Below are 18,549 nucleotides of genomic sequence, written 5' to 3'. Positions count from 1 at the left end.
TTGTAAGCAGACTTTGTCATGTATAAGTTTCTTGCAATTTTAAATAATATTACATAAGATATATCATATGAATATATAAATGCTTTATATACAGAACGGGACTGAGGAAGACTTGAAACGATCGTATCCCTTTCTACTCATTCTTCGTTTGAAGACGTCGACCTTCGATTGATTGTTGCTGTATCATCTTTTAATCTTTCCTTGTAAATACTTACCTTTAGATTGGTTGTTATATGTTTTCTTGTACATTTTGTGTTCAATACAATATTTACTGTTTAGCCATACTTTCTTTAGTCTTTCCTGCGCTAAGTTTCTAACCCTTGGGAATAGTGCAGAGGTGTTTACTTTTGGTTGCTCAACCTCCAGGTAGTAGCTGGAGATCTCCCGCTATTACAACTGATCTCTGGCCGACGGAGATCAGTTCACCTGGGGAAAATGGCCGCTTTGGCAATGGGACTCTATGGCATTGAAGTCCCTCCCCTCCCCAAACCCCACCCTCCTCAGGCTCCGCTCCAAAAACCTCCTGCTGGTGGCAAAGAGGGACCTAGCAACCCTACTGATCTGAGCTGATGGTGTAACAGCTTTTTCTCTCTCACACCCCCCTCCCATCTGGATGCCTTCCAGGAGTCCTGGTTGGCTGCTAGCTGCTCTGCTGACATGCTAGTCTGGACTAAAAGGGGTTGGTGTATTTCAGAAAGCAGTGGGACCTTTGCCTGTCCATCATAGGGACCAATCCTGGATCGGGATCTGCAGATGCAGTGTAAGAGTTCTTAAGCCTCCCCGCTAGGGCTGCCAGGTCCCTCTTTGCCACCGGCAGGAGGCATTTGGGGTGGAGCCTGAGGAGGGCAGGGTTTGGGGAGGGACTTCAATGTCAATTGCCAAAGCTGCCATTTTCTCCAGGTGAACTGATCTCTATCGGCTGGAGATCTGTTGTAATAGCAGGAGATCTCCAGCTAGTACCTGGAGGTTGGCAAACCTACTCCCCCCCATACCATTTTTCCGACCTTTAATTGTCCCAGAGGGCATTTGTCATGCCCCATTGGGGAAACTCATATGTACCTCATCAGTAGGGTTGCCAACCTCCAGGTAATAGCAGAAGATCTCCTGCTATTACAACTGACCTCCAGCCGATAGAGATCAGTTCACCTGGAGAAAATGGCAGCTTTGGCAATTGGACTCTCTGGCATTGAAGTCCCTCCCCCAAGCCCCACCCTCTTCAGGCTCTGCCCTAAAAACCTCCTGCTGGTGGCGAAGAGGGACCTGGCAACCCTACTCATCAGTACACATGGAGCCCTACAATAAGGCAAATAATGCCCCCCGGCAGCTGTTTCAGATCAGGAAAATGGCTCCGGGGTAAAGAAAGTTTAGGCACCCTCTCTAATATGCTGTCATCCCAATCCTAATAGGACTCCCTGCACTGAGTTCCCAGTGAAGAAGTTGCAGTTTTTCTGGGCTTCTGTAAAAGTACAGCATCCCCCAGAATATTTATGACGTGGGGAGAGCCACAACCTCAGGACCAAACAGGATCATCCTGTTTGGGTGGAGGTCCAGACCTGCATCCATCAGTAAACAAGACTCCTTCTGTTACATCATGAAATACTAATGGTTATTGTTGCCAAAGCATCAATGAAATACTCAATGGGTGCCATTCTTGGCGCGCTCGGTTCTGCCATCTGTGTCTTACAAGTAATTTTCCTTCAGCAGGGAGCAATGCCAAAATTAATATCCAGACTGTTTTCTTGTGATATCGCAGTCGGTATTCTGGCTCAATTCTCAAGCCCAAGACTCTGGCAGAGATTTTTCAAAACATATTTTTTCTTGATTACATGTGTAGGGCAGTTGGGGGGAAACCTGGATGAGATGCTGGAGATCCATCACAGGATCTCCAATCTTTTTACAAGCCTAGCAATCAGTTCCTTATTTCCTTCTGTTTTTAACTTCTGGAATTTTTTTACTTATCCTAAAGAAAGCTAGATGTTTCCATTTCAGAGAGCCAGCTTGGTTAAGAGCGGTGGACTCTAATCTGGAGAACCGGGTTTGATTCCCCGCTCCTCCACATGAGCGGCAGACTCTAATCTGGTGAACCGAGTTTGTTTCCCCTCTCCTCCATATAAAGCCTGCTGAGTGACCTTGGGCTAGTCACAGTTTTCTCAGAACTCTCTCAGGGCCACCTATCTCACAGGGTGCCTGTTGTGGTAGGGGGAGAAAGGAAGGTGATTGTAAGCCACTTTGAGACTACCGATTGGTTTCCCCACTCTTACACATGAAGCCAGTTGGGTGAACAGAACTATCTCAGCCTCACCCACCTCACAAGGTATCTGTTGTGGGGAGAGGAAGGGAAGGAGATTGTAAGCTGGTTTGATTCGCCTTAAAAGGTAGAGAAAGTTGGCATATAAAAACCAACTCCTCCTCCTCCTCCTCCAGTTTCAAGACAGCTCTTCAAGTAATCACAAAAGTCTATGGGTTTCCTTCATGCATAGGCCTTCTGTTATTCATGTGATTTGAAATCTGTCCCGCGAATCATGCCAGAGGATGATATTTCAATTGATAACTACGGTATGCATTGGCAAATAAAGCCTTATTCAAGGGGTTACATAAATAAAGATTACTTCCAATTCCTTGCGGCATAGCAGCACAGCCCATTATGATCTATATTGTTTTGCGCTAGCTCCAAACCATGGTTTGTGGTAGTCTTTGGATCTCTCATTGTGTGAGAAGAAGTGAGCAGAGCAGTCAGGCACGAGAAACAAGCTGCATTCAAGCCCATCATGGCACATTTGTGGCTTAACATGACATCTGTTTCCTTCGTAGAAGAAAGAGCCATAGTGTCTCTGAACAGTAGTTACAAGAGTACAGGTTAAGCAGATATCACAGAGGTGCAGCAGCAATTACACAGACAGTACTAATCGTACAGTGATGTCAAATTAGTTTACAGAGTGTGGCAAATTAGTTTAAGTATGTATGTTAACCAACTCCTACTCCTCGTATTCCCTATTACTATGTATGGGTGTGAGAGCTGGACAATGAAGAAAGCTGATAGGAAGAAAGCAGATTCCTTTGAAATGTGTTGGAGGAGACCACCAAAAAAAAAAAAAAACACAAATCAGCGGGTTTTAGATCAAATCAAGCCTGAACTGACTCTAGAAGCTAAAATGACTAAACTGAGGCTGTCGTACTTTGGACACATTATGAGAAGACAAGAGTCACTGGAAAAGACAATCATGCTAGGAAAAGTTGAAGGCATCAGGAAAAGAGGAAGACCCAACAAGAGATGGACTGACTCTATAAAGGAAGCCACAGCCCTCAATTTGCAAGATCTGAGCAAGGATAGGACACTTTGGAGGACATTGATTCATAGAGTTGCCATGAGTCGGAAGCAACTTGACAGCACTTAACACACACACACATGTATGTTAAGTGCAGTCAAGTTGCTTCCAACTCATGATGATCCTACAATATAATGACCTCCAGGATGTCCTATAATTAACCGCCTTGCTCAAGTCTTGCAAACTGAGGGCCATGGCTTTCTTTTATAGAGTTAATCCGTCTCCTGTTGGGTCTTTTTCTTCTCCTGCTGCCTTCAACTTTTCCTAGCGTTATTGTCTTTTCCAGTGACTCTTGCCTTCTCATAATGTGACCAAAGTACAAAAGCTTCGGTTTATAGCTTAGCACTCTAGAAATAATAATTAACCACCAAATCTGAATTTGTTTCCCCAAATCCTAACCAAGAATTTGCACAGTGAATGACAATCTGTCTTCCAAAAACTGCTGTGTCAGACTCGGGGGGGGGGGTTTCACCCAAAGGTTATCCCAGAATTTGGGTGCCACGCTGCAGCTGTTTTCCTTTGAGCATCATTTTCCATTCCTTTGCCTTCCATGGTTTCTTTTTCATTTCTCTGTGTTCTCTTAGATTGGATCAAAGTCAGTTTGAGAAAGCACAGAGAAACAGCGAAGAAACTATAGAAGGAGAAGGAACAGAAAATGACGTCGTGAGGAAACTCAGATAAAAAAATGCTGCAGTTTGGCGCTCAACCCCCAGGAAAATCTCTATGTGCTTGGGAAATGTTCTCAGTTCCCACACTTCATTATCCCAGGCATCTTGGGAAAAGAAGCTTCAAGACTGGATTTTAAAAGCTTGTCGTTCACCAAAGACTGGGGTCTTTTATGCATAGCTGTTTCACTCGGCGTCACCCTTCCGACGCCTTTGGGTTTTTGTGTTGATTAATCAAGCTGTTGATTAATCGGCTCCCTCTCCCTCTGTGTTTCCCCATGTTTTGCTCGTGTTTTCAAATTCCAGATAAAACAGGTCTCTGAAAACTCCGGGAAACGCAGGGGGAGAGCGAGCCGACCTTTGACGGGTGGAAACGGCATGCATACTCAACACAAAGACCCGAAGTCATTGTGTCGTCGGAGGGGTGAAGGGGTGACGGCAGTGAAACAGCCTTGCATAAAAGACCTGAGAATCCTCTTTCATGCAGTATCAGCACTACAGGGCGAGGCTTCAAGCCAGCCTTTTAATTTCCACACTATTGAATGGCCTTTAAATTTCCACACAACTTTGCATGAAGGACAACAGAGGCAGCATGGCAGATATTGAGTCTTGCTTGTGGAGATGTGTTTTGTTATAGTCTAGAATTGGTGGGTCCTGGGAGCTCTTCCCCCTCTGACTCTGATTCTATTTCTCTATGACCTACCCGTACTTAAGAACTAACATGTTCTATGTGCGTTGGACTATAACTTGAGAATCCTGGGTTTAAATCCCCACTTTGTCATAAAGCTCACTAAGTTATCTTGGGTCAGCTGCATACTCTCAGCCTAATCTGGATCGAGTGGAAAGGCAGCATAAAAGTGTTTAAAATAAATAAATAAATCTACCTAACAGGGTTCTTGTGATGATAAATGGGGACTAGGTATGCTGCCCTGAACTCCTAGAAAGGAGGATGGGATATAAATTTCATAACTATATACATTCATTATCTGCAGCCTCTAGGGTTGCCAACCTCCAGGTGGTAGCTGGCGATCTCCTCACTATTACAATGGATCTCCAGGCAACAGAGATCAGTTCACCTGGAGAAAATGGCTGCTTTGGAAGGTGGACTCTATGGCATTATACCTTATTGAAGTCCCTCCCCTCCCCAAAACCCACCCTCCTCAGGCTGCACCCCCAAAATCTCTGGGTATTTCCCAACCCAGAGCTGGCAGCCCTAGCAGCCTCCTACTAGTTAGTTATTAAAATTTCCAGTTGAATGTCAACACATCTGCCAAGTCTGGCTTTTGAACACAGCCTTGTCATTACATTCCATCGCCATTCTTTTTAATGTCACATAGACTTTCCTATCCATAGGCCCTGGGTGAGACAGTTTCCTAAATCAACATGTCACTACTTATGAATCATGACTACTGACTACCAACATCCATAACTGATCTTTCCTTCTCATCAGTTGGAATGTTCTTGAGCATTCTGTGACAGTATGGTAGCTGATCAATGTCTGGACTAGGGTGGGGTGGGGGAGGTTTGCAGGCAAGAGACAGGCAGCTGATTTTTAGCCTGTTTACCTACCTACCTACTTACCCTGGGAGCCCTGTCTGGCTCTGACCCTTCTTCTCCAGCTCTTTCTATATTTATACATAGACAACACTGGCTTCCTCCTTTCCTGTTAACCTTCGATTTGGCTGCCTGGTGCATTTGAGAGCAGTCAACTCCTCTAGGAATAGAAAGAGGGCATGTGAGGTCATTCTGCAGCTTACTGTCTTGGGTAGCAAAAGAGTTTTTGATGTTCTGTTTGCCCTCACCCGGGCTGTTCGATAACGCTTTCAAGCCGTTAGAGCCATAAGAGGAGAAAAGATAATGGCCACTGAGCCAACTACATTACATTTTATGGTTCCGTAGCAATTACGCTGCATTTTATGGTGTCATAACATATTACATTTTATGGCTTAATATCTGCTTTAATACAGAGACACCAATGCACAGAATCTTAACGAGGGGAGCTGCTCTTGTTTGGAAGGGGAATGGGTTTCTGACATGAAGGAGCTGGAGAGGACAACGCAGTCGAGATGGGCAATTACCCTCGATGGCTTGGCCTTCCTGCATCCAGGCGTCTCCACTCCACAGCCTCTGCTCTCCCTCCTCAGCCCAGCACACCGCGGAAGCGAGAAAACCTTTTTGGGCAATTACTTTGCATCCGGCGCATTCAAATTGAAGAGCCCCTTTGGCTCAATTGGACTAAATTGTTTTCCGAGACATTTGGAAACACAAACTTCAATCTTGGTAAGATTCCTCTGCGCTCAGATTAACCTCCACATAACTTTTTTTTTAAGGATCTTGCCACTTAGAAATAGATAATGGGGCAGTTTTTTGTGGGCCCAAAGTATGCTTAGTGAGATCTGCAGACCTCCTGGAAATGTTAACTAATCTCCAGACTAGGGAGATCAGGTCCCCTGGAGAAAATGGCTGCTTTGTAGGGTAGAGTGTATGTAATCATACCCCACTGAGCTCCCTTCCCCAACCCGCCCTCCCCAGGCTGTACCCCCAAATCTCCAGGAATCTCCCAGCCAGAGTTGGCAACCCTGTAAATTATGAAGAGCTCTTGAGAGGAAAGGGCAGAGGTGGGTTTTTTAAAATGAGATTATAAGCAGAGGTTTCAAGAAATGTGAGAGCATCCCTGGTTTTTCTTTTTTCTCTATTCTGTCAGTGCTTAGGGTATAAAAGCTTTTGGGGGTGCAAGGGTTAGAAATGGTGGCTCTTTCAGCTCTTTTGCCCGGTTCCTTCCCATGGAGAAGTTTGATGTATGGTGTGCCATTTTAGGGCATTTCCAGTGGTTGCCTCAACTCTTTCGATAGGGGATACCAGTGGAAGTGAGACCAGCAAAATTTCTTGTTTGCAGCCAAGAGTACATACAGAAGTGGCTTACATAAGAACATAACATAAGAACATAAGAAAGGCCATGCTGGATCAGACCAAGGTGTATCAAGTCCAGCAGTCTATTCACACAGTGGCCAACCAGGTGCCTCTAAGAAGCCTACAAACAAGACAACTGCAGCAGCATTATCCTGCCTGAGTTACACAACACCTAATATAACAGGCATGCTCCTTTGATCCTGGAGATAATAGGTATGCATCATGACTAGTATCCATTTTTACTAGTAGCCATGAATAGCCCTCTCCTTCATGAACATCTCCTCTCCCCTCTTAAAGCCTTCCAAGTTGGCAGCCATCACCACATCCTGGGGCAGGGAGTTCCACAATTTAACTATGCATTGTGTGAAGAAATGCTTCCTTTTGTCTGTTTCTTCTTCTGGGCCTTGCCCCAAAAGGCCTTTTGTTAATTTCACTGCTGTTTGTATGGTTTAGGGATGACAGGCTGTATTGTTACCGGCAGACTGGCTGCATATCTTACCGGGAACATTCTTGGAGGGCTGCTGCCAGGCAGGAGTGAGCTGAGCCAAGAGACCCCCGTGGTCTGTTTGGCTGGTACCCAGCTGCGGCAACAACGGAAATGGGTTTAGGTGGTCAGCCTACTACCACAGCTATTCTTGCAGAAGTAGTCGGAGTCCCAGCTGAGCAGCCTCTGCAGAGCTGCCAGTACTCCGGGGTCTCTTGGCTCTGCTTCCATCACGGTTGTTTTAATATCTTGGTCTGCTTCTCCCTGCGGTTTTTCCAAAGGATGGTGTCAATGGCTGCTAGGGTTGCCAGGTCCCTCTTCGCCACCAGCAGGAGGTTTTTGGGGTGGAGCCTGAGGAGGGCGGGGTTTGGGGTGGGGAAGGACTTGAATACCATAGAGTTCAATTTCCAAAGCAGTTCTCCAGGTGAACTGATCTCTAGCTGCTGGAGATCAGATGTAATAGCAGGAGATGGCTGCATTGTTATAAGTATGGTTGTTAGTGTGCTTTGGTTATCCATCTTGGGCTTACAATGCAGGCAAAGGTGATCTAGAAATATTTTGATAAATAGGCAAACTACTCTAATTGATATTTAGTGGGTTGTACCCTTGGGATCCATTCCACTTACGGTGGCACTTTCCTCCACTGCAAGGAGATTTCCATTGACAAAGGAAGCTCAGCAGAAGAAAATCAAACAGAGGTACAGAAGTCTTTTGTTTTATTTTGCTACACTAGATTAACATGGCTACACTTTTGCAATCACCAGAGGAGGGCCATCTTCTTTCTTTCCCCCTGTTCTTAGGCTGTCTTGAACAATAAACCCATAAAACGTAAATAAGACCCATCTCTAAAAACACCCCCTTTCGTCTCTTCTCTGCAGCCTCCAAAAAACTAGCAACAAAATAAGTACGCAGAGGGTCAGAGTCCTCTAAGAGGAACTGAACCTGTTGCTCCAACGTTGCTCGAGAATATGTGGACCATTTGTTAAAACGGTATAATCCGTTTTAGCCTAAGTTGGTATATGTAAGGACAATGCAAAAGGATATGTAGTCCGTTGACTGAAGAGGGCGGGGACACTGCCGGTCTGAACAAGGGATCTTTAGCATACGGTCCAGCAAAACCATTGCAAAAGGGCAACTGAATCTTGAATGCATAAAGATTCTACATAACTTTGAACTAACCAGGGAATCCATATAGGAAGGAAGACTACCCGTAGATAACAGGCCCAGGGCAAGCGAGGAGAGCCATCAGCGAACCAGAAGCACGGGATCCAACTCAAATGTTGCATATTTTATCTTTAGTTTTTGTACCCCTTCTTTATCATTACTATTAAACACCACCTGAATCCAGTGCTGCAGTAATGTAGGCCTGTTGCCAAAGTACAGAAGCTTCCTCCTGGCAAGAGGCAGGTGATTCTTGTCGCTGCCAGTCACAGACATGATGGTCAGGAGATCAATTCTCTCCAAAAGTTTCGTGAGAGACGATTCTCTATATTTGGAACGAACTCAAAATTTCTCTCTCTCTCTCATCTCCGCTTACCTCTTCCCCTCCTTCCCCTCCTTTTATGGATGCGATTTGATTAATCCATAAGGATTAACCTCTCTTTAACTCCTTGATTAGCTGCATTTTAGAACTCCATTTGTTTTCCCTTTTCATCAAGACAGACTAATTTACATCGATATACACATATACTGCAATCTCGGGAAAATCAGTGCAAACGATGAAGAGGCATGACTGGCATCTCAATATCACCTTCCAAATGCAAACCCCTTTAACACGTGTGCATTTTGCTTTCACACAGGTACACTCTTTGGGTAGGAAGGATGTTTTTTCTACAGTTCGACTGACCAGAAATCATGTAATGGGATGTGTGTGTGTGTGTGTGTATCTTCTCTGGTGTATTCCTCTAGCACTTAAACTACAATTTTGATTCACATTCCCCACAGCATCCAATGGAAGGAAGCTCCAGGGCAGTAGAATACCTTGCTTGGAGCATTTCAGAGGTGCAGGGGCAACCTAGAGGCAGCTCTAGGTGATTGTCTAGGGTGCCAGCTGTGGAGGGGGTAGGGTTGCCAACCTCCAGGTAGTAGCTGGAGATCTCCCGCTATTACAACTGATCTCCAGCTGATAGAGATCAGCTCACCTGGAGAAAATGGCTGCTTTGGCAATTGGGCTGTATGGCATTGAAGTCCCTCCCCTCCCCAAACCCCGCCCTCCTCAGGCTCCGCCCCAAAACCTCCTGCCGGTGATGAAGAGGGACCTGGCAACCCTAGGAGGGGGCCAAACAGCCTGGTCCCCACACCCCAGTCATCCTCCAGGCCTCAGTGGACAGCCAGCAACAGGCAGCCTGCTTCCTTCCTCAGTCAGGGCCCAGGGGGCAGGGCAGTGTGGGCCTTGCCCAGATGGCAGAAGATGAAGAGGGTGTGTGCCAGCGGCCTGGGGAAAGGAGGAGGAACAGTGTCTTCCAATCTACACCTACTCCCCCACCTCCCTGTGGCTCAGGGGGAGGGGCAAGAGAACAGGCAGTAGTGTAAGGTTGCCAACCTCCATGTACTAGCTGGAGATCTCCCGCTATTACAGCTGATCAGCCGATAGAGATCAGTTTCTGATGGAGAAAATGCCCGCTTTGGCCATTGGACTCTATGGCATTGAAGTCCCTCCCCTCCCCAAACTCCACCCTCCTCAGGCTCTGCCCCAAAATCCTCCCACCGGTGGCGAAGAGGGACCTGGCAACCATACACTAGTACACTGCCAGAAGCAAGGAAGACTGGCAGTGTCTTCCATCCTGCTCAGGAGACATCACCATACTGCCTCCCCATGGAGCGGGGGGCTTGGGCACCCTGAGCCCCCTTGCCTGGATGCCCAAAATCCTCAGGCCTGAGGTGGTAGTTATACAATTTTAGATTCTGTAGTTAATGGTCTTAGGGGATCAACTTTTGATAGTAATGTATACTTCAAACACAAAGCTATAATCTGGTTTTGGGGGCCTCTGTTGATCCCATGAGTAGGGTTGCCAGCTCTGGGTTGGGAAATACCGGGCAATTTGGTGGCAAGAAAGAATGACTGAGCCAAGGTCATTCTCTATGACCTTCATGGCTGAGTGAGGACTTGAATCCAACTCTCCCAGGTTCTAGCCTGTTATACCACACAGGTTCCAATCATAGATTGCCCAGCATCATAGAATCATAGAGTTGGAAGGGGCCATACAGGCCATGTAGTCCAACCCCCTTCTTAATGCAGGATCAGCCAAGAGCATCCCTGACAAGTGCTTGTCCAGCCTCTGCTTAAAGATTGCCAGTGAGGGAGAGCTCACAACCTCCCTAGGTAGCTGATTCCACTGTCAAACAACTCTTACTGTACAAATTTTTCCCTAATATCCAGCCGGTACCTTTCCTCCTGCAACTCAAACCCATTATTGCGAGCCCTATCCTCTGCTGCCTACTGGAGCAGCTCTGGGCCCTCCTCTTTAAGTGACAGCCCTATCAAATACTTAACCCCTCAACCTCCTCTTCACCAGACTAAACATTCCCAACTGCCTCAGCCTTTCCTCACAGGGCTTTGTCTCCAGGCCCCTGATCATCCTCGTCGCTCTCCTCTGCACCTACTCGATTCTGTCCCCCATCCTCTTGTCCAATGATTAGATCTTTGGATAAGCAGAGACTTGTGTTCAAATCCCTGCTCAGTCGCAAAGCTTACTGGGTGACTTTGGGCGACTCACTTTCCTTCTGCCTGCCTAACCTGCCTCTCAGGACAGTTGTGAAGAGTGAAGGGAGGGTGGGGGCGTATGTGCTGTCATCACCTCTTGATTAACAGGAAATGTTGGAGCATGTCCTACAGCGCTAAGCATTTTTCCATTAAGGCCTACCCGTAGGCAGAGTAGCAACAGGCAGATGTGATGCTGACAGTGCAGCATCCTCCCTATGACAACAAACCTTCCTTGCCAGTCAACAAAACAAATGAACCCTCATTTCCAGGGGGCAAATAAAGGAGACATTGTGGCGGGAGGAAAGGATCTGCCTTGGACTGCTGAAAAATGGAAGTTGGCAGCGAGCCTTAAAAAGCCTGCCTCCAAGATGATTCACAGGGTAGTTCTGAAACTTGATTGGTGCATGGCTTTACCAAGGATCCTTTGCCCGGTAGCCCTTGACAAATCTGACATCAGCCCTCGCTTGTTTTCCAACATCATCCATTCAGACGCCATGGAAACCATGGCACAAACACAGCGGTGTTGAAAACTGAGCTGTCATGCACGATTTTAGCAGAACGTTGCCTTCCTGCCCCGAGAGACTTTCCAAAAACAGGCTATGTCAGCTACCTGAATCCCCTTTCATGTGTGCGTTTCTGTTGATCAGCACAGTAGCCATGCAAGGTTGGATGGTATGCAGATGAAAAAGGGCAGTCCAGAAATGCAGCACAATCCCAAAAGCTTATAAATTATAATAATATTTTCTATTATGAATATATGGAGAGAACTTGGCTGTACCCATTGCAAATGATATTTCTGTTGGTCTTGCTCCGAAGGTGTGCTCTACTCTTGTCTGTGACATCTACGGAGTTTAGCCAGTCACTGTAAGTGCTTATCACCACCACCACTACCATTTTAATTAATTAAAATATAGGGTTAATCACCTGAATGCTTGCAAAAACCTATTTTTAAGACTGCTTTTCAAAACGTTTAATGTGAAAAAAGTAAATACTATCAAATAAACTTAAGCCAAGCGAAGAATCTAACAGCTAATTCCACAGCATTAAAGTATTACATGTATATTGTACGCGAGCTGTCTTTGAAGACTGTCCAGAGCTTGTACTGAATGCTGCAGCCAGAATATTGACTAGAGTAGGTCGTAGGAACCATATCACTCCATCCTTGGTCCAGCTATCCTGGCTCCCAGTCTGCTTCTGGACCTACTTCAAGGTGCTGGTGTTGACCTTTAAAGTCTTATATGGTTTGGGGCCAGCATACCTTAAGGACTGCCTGCTCCCATATGGGCCTACCTGTCTACTCTGGTTATCTTTGGAGGCCCTGCTTTGGGTTCTCCTGCCACCTGAGGCTAGACTGGTGGCAGAAAGGCAGGACTGACTCCTTGCTCTAGGGAAAAGGATGATTTAGGAAGGAAGTGGGCTCCCGTAAACATACTGGTGGACACCATGGTAACCATGACCACCATGTTGGAGATTACTGCACAAGACTATGCTGGCTCCTTGTGGTAAATGGAATAATTAAATTTGAAAGGGTTTATATTGAGGGAAGAAAACAAAACAAGGAGGCACAGAGTGAGATGTTTGCCCAATAGACCAAGACGCTTTCCAATTCAAGGGAGAAATAAATGTCTTCAGTCATTGGGTCCTGCTAAGAACTGTGCGAAAGGAAGGGTTGCCAACTCTGGTTTGAAAAATTCCTGGAGATTTGGGGTGTGGAGCTTGGGGAGGGCAGATTTTGGCAAGCAGAAGGAGCTCAGCAGGGATGTGATGATATGCAGTCTGCCTTCTGAAGCTGCTACTCCCCCCCCACACCGGGAAAATGCTGGCTGTTGTCTGGAGGTCAGTGGTAATTCCATGGGAACTCCAGGCAACACCTAGAAGATTGCAACCCTAAGGAGGGGTCAGGATGTTCTATTTTTCTGCAGTCTAGTGGAAAATATTGCCCAAGTAGAATTATTGCTCATCTGGGATGCTCATGGGGCTTATCTCCTATGTTGGGTGAGCGGGGAGCGTTTTTCCTTCCCAGAAATGGTCGTTTCAGTGAAGGACCGAGATTTCCCTCCCAATGCAGATTCCCACACAGGGTGGCTGCTTCTTAGACAGCCATACTTCTGCTAGGGTTGAAATGTAGGCATGTGCTTGAGCACTCTCTTAATGGTCTCCCCCTCATCCTCTTATTTTCCCCTCCAAGGAGCCAGACAGGTCCCCTACTCTGCCTGTTCCTAAGCAACGCCTCACAGACTCTCCACAAAAGCTCTTTTTCCAAAGGCAGCGTTGTTAGATCTGTCATTTCTTAAATGATTATGGTTATTTATTATGCCACATAATCAACTAATTAACTAGATGATAAGTATCATTCCAGTATACACCCTGGTTTTCTTAACTTTACTTTCGTCATAGTTCAAATAATGGAAACAGAAGGTGGAAGGTTCAGGGAGTGGATTTGCAGTCCTCTTTGGGTAATCATTGGCTATTTATGCAGGGCTGCTTCCCTTGAGGTCACCCCACCAAGTGCTTCGGGGCTTCTTTTTGATTATGCATGCCTTTCCCGACCGTCAGAGGTCACCTCGCTCTCACCCACGCATTTCCGTGTGTTTCGCCCGTGTTTTCCGGATGCTGTTTTAGCCAGAATCCGGAAAACACAAGCAAAACATGTGGAAATGCACCGGGAGCACAACCTCTGACAGTCTGGAAAGGCATGCATAATCAAAAGGAAGCCCCGAGGCAGTTGGTGGGGGTGACCTTGGAGAAACAGCCCTGCATAAATGGCCCTGGGAGGACTGTCTATGATCGGGGTGGGGGGGTGTATTCTATGGAAGAACTGGAAAAAGGTGGGGGAGCACAATATTATATTGGGTGCAAACTATTCCATACTTTAAGTGAAAGCTCTGATTCTTCAGTCACTGAATTATTTCTTTGAAAGTGAGTAGGCAATGACCGGTAAATTCTTAGAAACCAAAGGAATTATCCTGTGGGATTTAAATGGAGGGGGTTTCCATTCTTTTCAGGCCTTGTGATAAACATACTAGCATGTAATCCTAAACAGTTTCGTCCTTCTGAACCTATTGATTTCAGAGGACTCAGACGGTGTAACATTGTTTAAGATTATACTGTAAAGGATAGAAAATAGAAAATCAATACAACATTGCCTGATTTCATAATATCACAATTTTTTTTTTTTTTTTGGGTTACAGAACACAGGTTACCTTGGTCAGAATATTGTGTTTTAAGTGAAACTAGGTCTCTTGCCCATGAGTTACTGCTGTTCAGGAGAGAGTTTGGTTTAGTGTTATGTGCAACAAGTGGATATGTTTTTGGAGGACAATATTCAGTAATATAGTTGACAAATGGCTTACTTATGACTAACTACTTTTGGTATGTTCTCTCACAGTTTTACTTCTTCAGATGAGGTCATTGGGCCCTGGAGGGATTTTCTGAACACGTTTGACAAAGAACACTTTCCAAGTACTTTAAGAACCCTCCAGAAGGCTGAATTGCAACATCTTTTCTCCTCAAGGAATACACAGTGTGAATAATTGTGATTTATAATCTCGTAATTACAAAAAACAGGTGTGCTAAACATTACAGAAATGACAAAGACTGTAGGTACCCATGCTGATATACAGAAAAATTCCCAAAACAACAATAGTGTAATTGCTTTTTATTCAGACCAACCAAAATATCACACAACAGCAAGCTTTCAAGCACCCCAGAATTCTTCATCAGGCTGAATGTTCACTCCAAACAAAAGAAGAGGGGAAAGAAGAGAATAAAATCTTTATTAGTGTTCTATGGCTAGTTAAGTTACGAAAAGGTAGCTTGAGGGTTTCCCAGACTGTTTCTTCAGGCTGGTAGTGAAATGGAAAAAGTCCCACAAACCAAAGACAAGGGAGAGAAGAGGAAAAGATGTGGCTGATAAGCACATGATGGAAGTCTGTCTGTAACAGGGGACACAGTTAAGAGCATTCCGAAAGCTATCTGTAGACTAATTATGTTAGGCCTAATTAGACACAACTATCTTATAGCTCAGTCCTGTACTTGCACAGGGAGTTGACTCAAATAGGGCTCATATACAAGAGTGTCTCTTTTCTGCAAAGACCATCCTGATCTGAATCGCCATGCACAGTATGGATCCTGTCCACGTTTACTTGGGTACAGCCCATAGATCTTTCAGAAGCGGGCTTACTCCCGAGTATACATTGAACAGGCTGGCGGAGCGGATCAGTGTGTGTGTGTGGGGGGGAATCACTCCGTATCTTACCCTTTGAAATGTGGTGTTGGAGGAGAGTGTTACGGATACCGTGGATCAAATCAAGCCTGAACTGACCCTAGAAGCTAAAATGACTAAACTGAGGCTGTCGTATTTTGGTCACAGTATGAGAAGACAGGAGTCACTGGAAAAGACAATCATGCTAGGAAAAGTGGAGGGCAGCAGGAAAAGAGGGAGACCCAACAAGAGATGGATTGACTCAATAAAGGAAGCCACGGCCCTCAGTTTGCAAGTTCTGAGCAAGGCTGTCAAGGATTGGACATTTTGGAGGACTTTGATTCATAGGGTCGCCATGAGTCGGAAGCGACTTGACGGCATTTAACACACACACACAGATGCACATTAACAGATCACACATTAACAGATCACTTCAGGATACAATAGTTCCATATTAACATACCACACCCTCATTAGCACATTATCTTGATACTTACAGGACAACGATTAGCACATTACCTTTGATACTTTTTGCAGGACAATGATTCAGCTCAAACCCTACCCCTTTCTGACTATATATTACTCTTCCTACCTATATATTACACTGTTAAGTGCCGTCAAGTCGCTTCCGACTCATGGCGACCCTATGAATGAAAGTCCTCCAAAATGTCCTATCTTTGACAGCCTTGCTCAGATCTTGCAAATTGTGGCTTTCTTTATTGAGTCAATGTGCATCTAGCACTGGTTCCCAACCAGGGGTCCGTGGACCCCCAGGGGTCCACGAGAACTAAATTAAGGTCCGCAAAACAAAGTTATAAACCCATAATAAATTAATATTTTCAATTAAAAGTTCTCTATTATAAAAATATATATTCAAATATAATGTTTAACTAACACTTATGATTAAAGTTTATTTTCAAATTCTCGGAATTTTTATTTTGGACCTTGGGGTCCCTGCGCTGAACAAAAAAGTCCTAGTGGTCCCTGGTCAAAAAAAGGTTGGGAACCAGCTGCAAATCCAAGGCAAAACCTCCCAGGCATAAACGGCCCCTAACTGGCTCTGCTCCTCCAGGGGGCGCCTTCGTTCCTCCGCACGGAAGTCAAGTGAGGGCAAAAAGCTTCAGGCGGAAACAGCCTCGGCTACGGAGCGCGGGAAAGGCCATTCCACACCCCTTCGACCCTCTCTGGTTTCCGGGCTTCTTAGGGAGCCCGCAGAATGGTTGCCAAGGGCAACGCGCGACGCCGTTCTTTTCACTTCCGGCGGCCGCGGCGAGGGTTTCAAAGTCGACTACAGCGGCCAGGGAGGTCGAGGCGTCCATGATCTATATAGGGGGGCGGGGGGCCAGGCCTCTGAAAGGGGAGGGGGAGATGGAGAATTTTGGAGACTGGGATTTCCAAGGAGAGGGGTGCTTCTGATGAACGCCTTAGCTGTAGTTTTGTTAAAAAAAGGGGGGAAGTCCCAGTTTGGGGCTGGGGATCAGTGGGGAAGCCGCAGTCAGGGCAAGCACCTCCAGATGTGGGGCCTGCAGAGACTCCTGAGTACCAGGGAGGAGCATTTAGAGTAAATGGAGGTCCCTGGGGTGGTCCCTGCTGGAGAATTGTAGTAGTGGCAGGGTGGTCCTACAGGCGGAGACCTCTAAGGAGGTGTGTGTGCGCATGCACGTGTGGGGAGAGGTCCTGGGGTCTAAATGTAACAGTCTTTGAAGAAAAAAAGGGCCGATGTAGTGTTCCTATCTTGGGCCGAAGTTAAAGTGTCGGTGCAGTTTTAAAGAGAAACTATTGGCAGCGTGGCTCTAGATAGGTACTGGTGTCAGAAGTGGATCTGAAAGCATCCAACAGGGTAACCAACTCTTAACTGTGGCAGGTGCTGTTTTCTGGGAACAGGGAAGAGGCAGGTGAGCTAGCCTGGGCTAGAGATGCTTTGAGATAGTAGAGTCGACCAGCATCCTTAGTTCACAGTGCACAGAGACGTCGATGCATAAGTTTCCATGCAGCAGCTTGATCTGGTTAGAGGAGATTGGCTATTTTGTGCAAGTCCTGGATAGCGTGGTTTTATTTCCCTCTTTCATGGCAGAGCTAGGTGTGCAAAGAGTGTACATCTTTGCACTAATCCTTGTTGCCCAAAGATTATGAATGAGGTTTGCTTGTTTTGTGTCTTTTCCTAGTTGGCTAAATTAACTAAAAAAAGTAAGAGCAGTTCTGCAGTTGCTGCTTAGGAGGCTGCATTTATCCTGTGGGTGCATAGGGAAAAAATTGGCTATAGTACTTGGAGCCTGCTGAAAGAGTTGTTTGACAAGGCAGCTGAGCAGCGACAGAAAGATGCCGGCAAACCCAAAGACAGACCCTCGTTACTTTGTCCTGATCAAACCTTTGCCCATCCGCACCCAGAAAGGTTTAAGGGTCCAGGCTCGAAGCAGCAATGTCTACAATTGCTGGGAGAAAACAAGAGAGCAAGTTTTCCTGGAGAACTATCACCGGAGGATCAAACAGCTTACGCAACAAGGGTACTTTACCCCCAGCTGGAGACCGTATCAAGATTTTGGAGAGCCTCTTTTCCTTGAACCGAAGAGACTCACCCTCCATGGCTTGGGACAACTGGCCCCAGTAGGTGTGCTGCTCTCCCATTTTTTTTCAATTTCTGGGTGTTTTAGCTAGTAGCAATTGGGCCTCCTTGTGAGAAGGACATTTTGTGGGGAAGCACTGGACCATGATTATTACAAGACAAAACAATAGGCCTGGAAACAGGCCCTCTATTGCTAGGAAACAGGCCCTCTATTGCTAAGATGGTGCTGGCCACTGCTTGGTTGTGTACCAGCCTGCTGTACTGGTAGCCACTGTCTCCTGTGGAGATGGTTTAGAAAGAGGGGGATTTAATGCAAAGAGTCCTCCCCATCTTGATTCCATTCTCTTCCAGATTTCCACCTTGTTGAGACCTCAAGGCTTCAGTGCAGAACTTGATGGCTTGAGGCTGGGACCTAGTCTAGTGAGCTGTCTGTGCATGCTTGGCCCTCAAAGTTCTCTTTTGGTGTAATGATGTTGCCTACTGTGATAGGAAGGCAGTATGAAGCCTCTGGATTGGTCAGACCTAGAATAAATATTAGGAGTGTGGCCTTGTCTGGTCAACAAAGCAGGACCTCCTGCTTCTAGCCGCATGGATCTCATGGTTGGCTCTCCGGTGGGGAAGGATGAAGTTTGATTTGGCCATCTCTGGTGCCAGCTGGCCCTGACAGCTCTCCTGTGACTAACAGAGCTGGAAT

At 46.0% G+C, this 18,549-nt stretch overlaps 1 protein-coding gene across 1 annotated transcript in view; it reads left to right on the top strand.

The window, feature by feature from the left end:
- Positions 1-17,611: 17,611 nt before the first annotated feature.
- Positions 17,612-18,549, top strand: part of CCDC60 (coiled-coil domain containing 60) — a 62,079-nt gene continuing 61,141 nt past the window's right edge. Inside the window, exon 1 of the mRNA XM_056859742.1 lies at positions 17,612-17,896. Within this exon, the coding sequence (XP_056715720.1) occupies positions 17,612-17,896 (285 nt within the window). The remainder of the gene's footprint in view (positions 17,897-18,549) is intronic.

Source organism: Euleptes europaea, chromosome 13 (genome assembly GCF_029931775.1).
Source record: "Euleptes europaea isolate rEulEur1 chromosome 13, rEulEur1.hap1, whole genome shotgun sequence".
NCBI lineage: Eukaryota > Metazoa > Chordata > Lepidosauria > Squamata > Sphaerodactylidae > Euleptes > Euleptes europaea.
The sequence above is the reverse complement of the archived record's forward strand: the minus strand, read 5'-3'. Positions and strand labels throughout refer to the sequence as shown.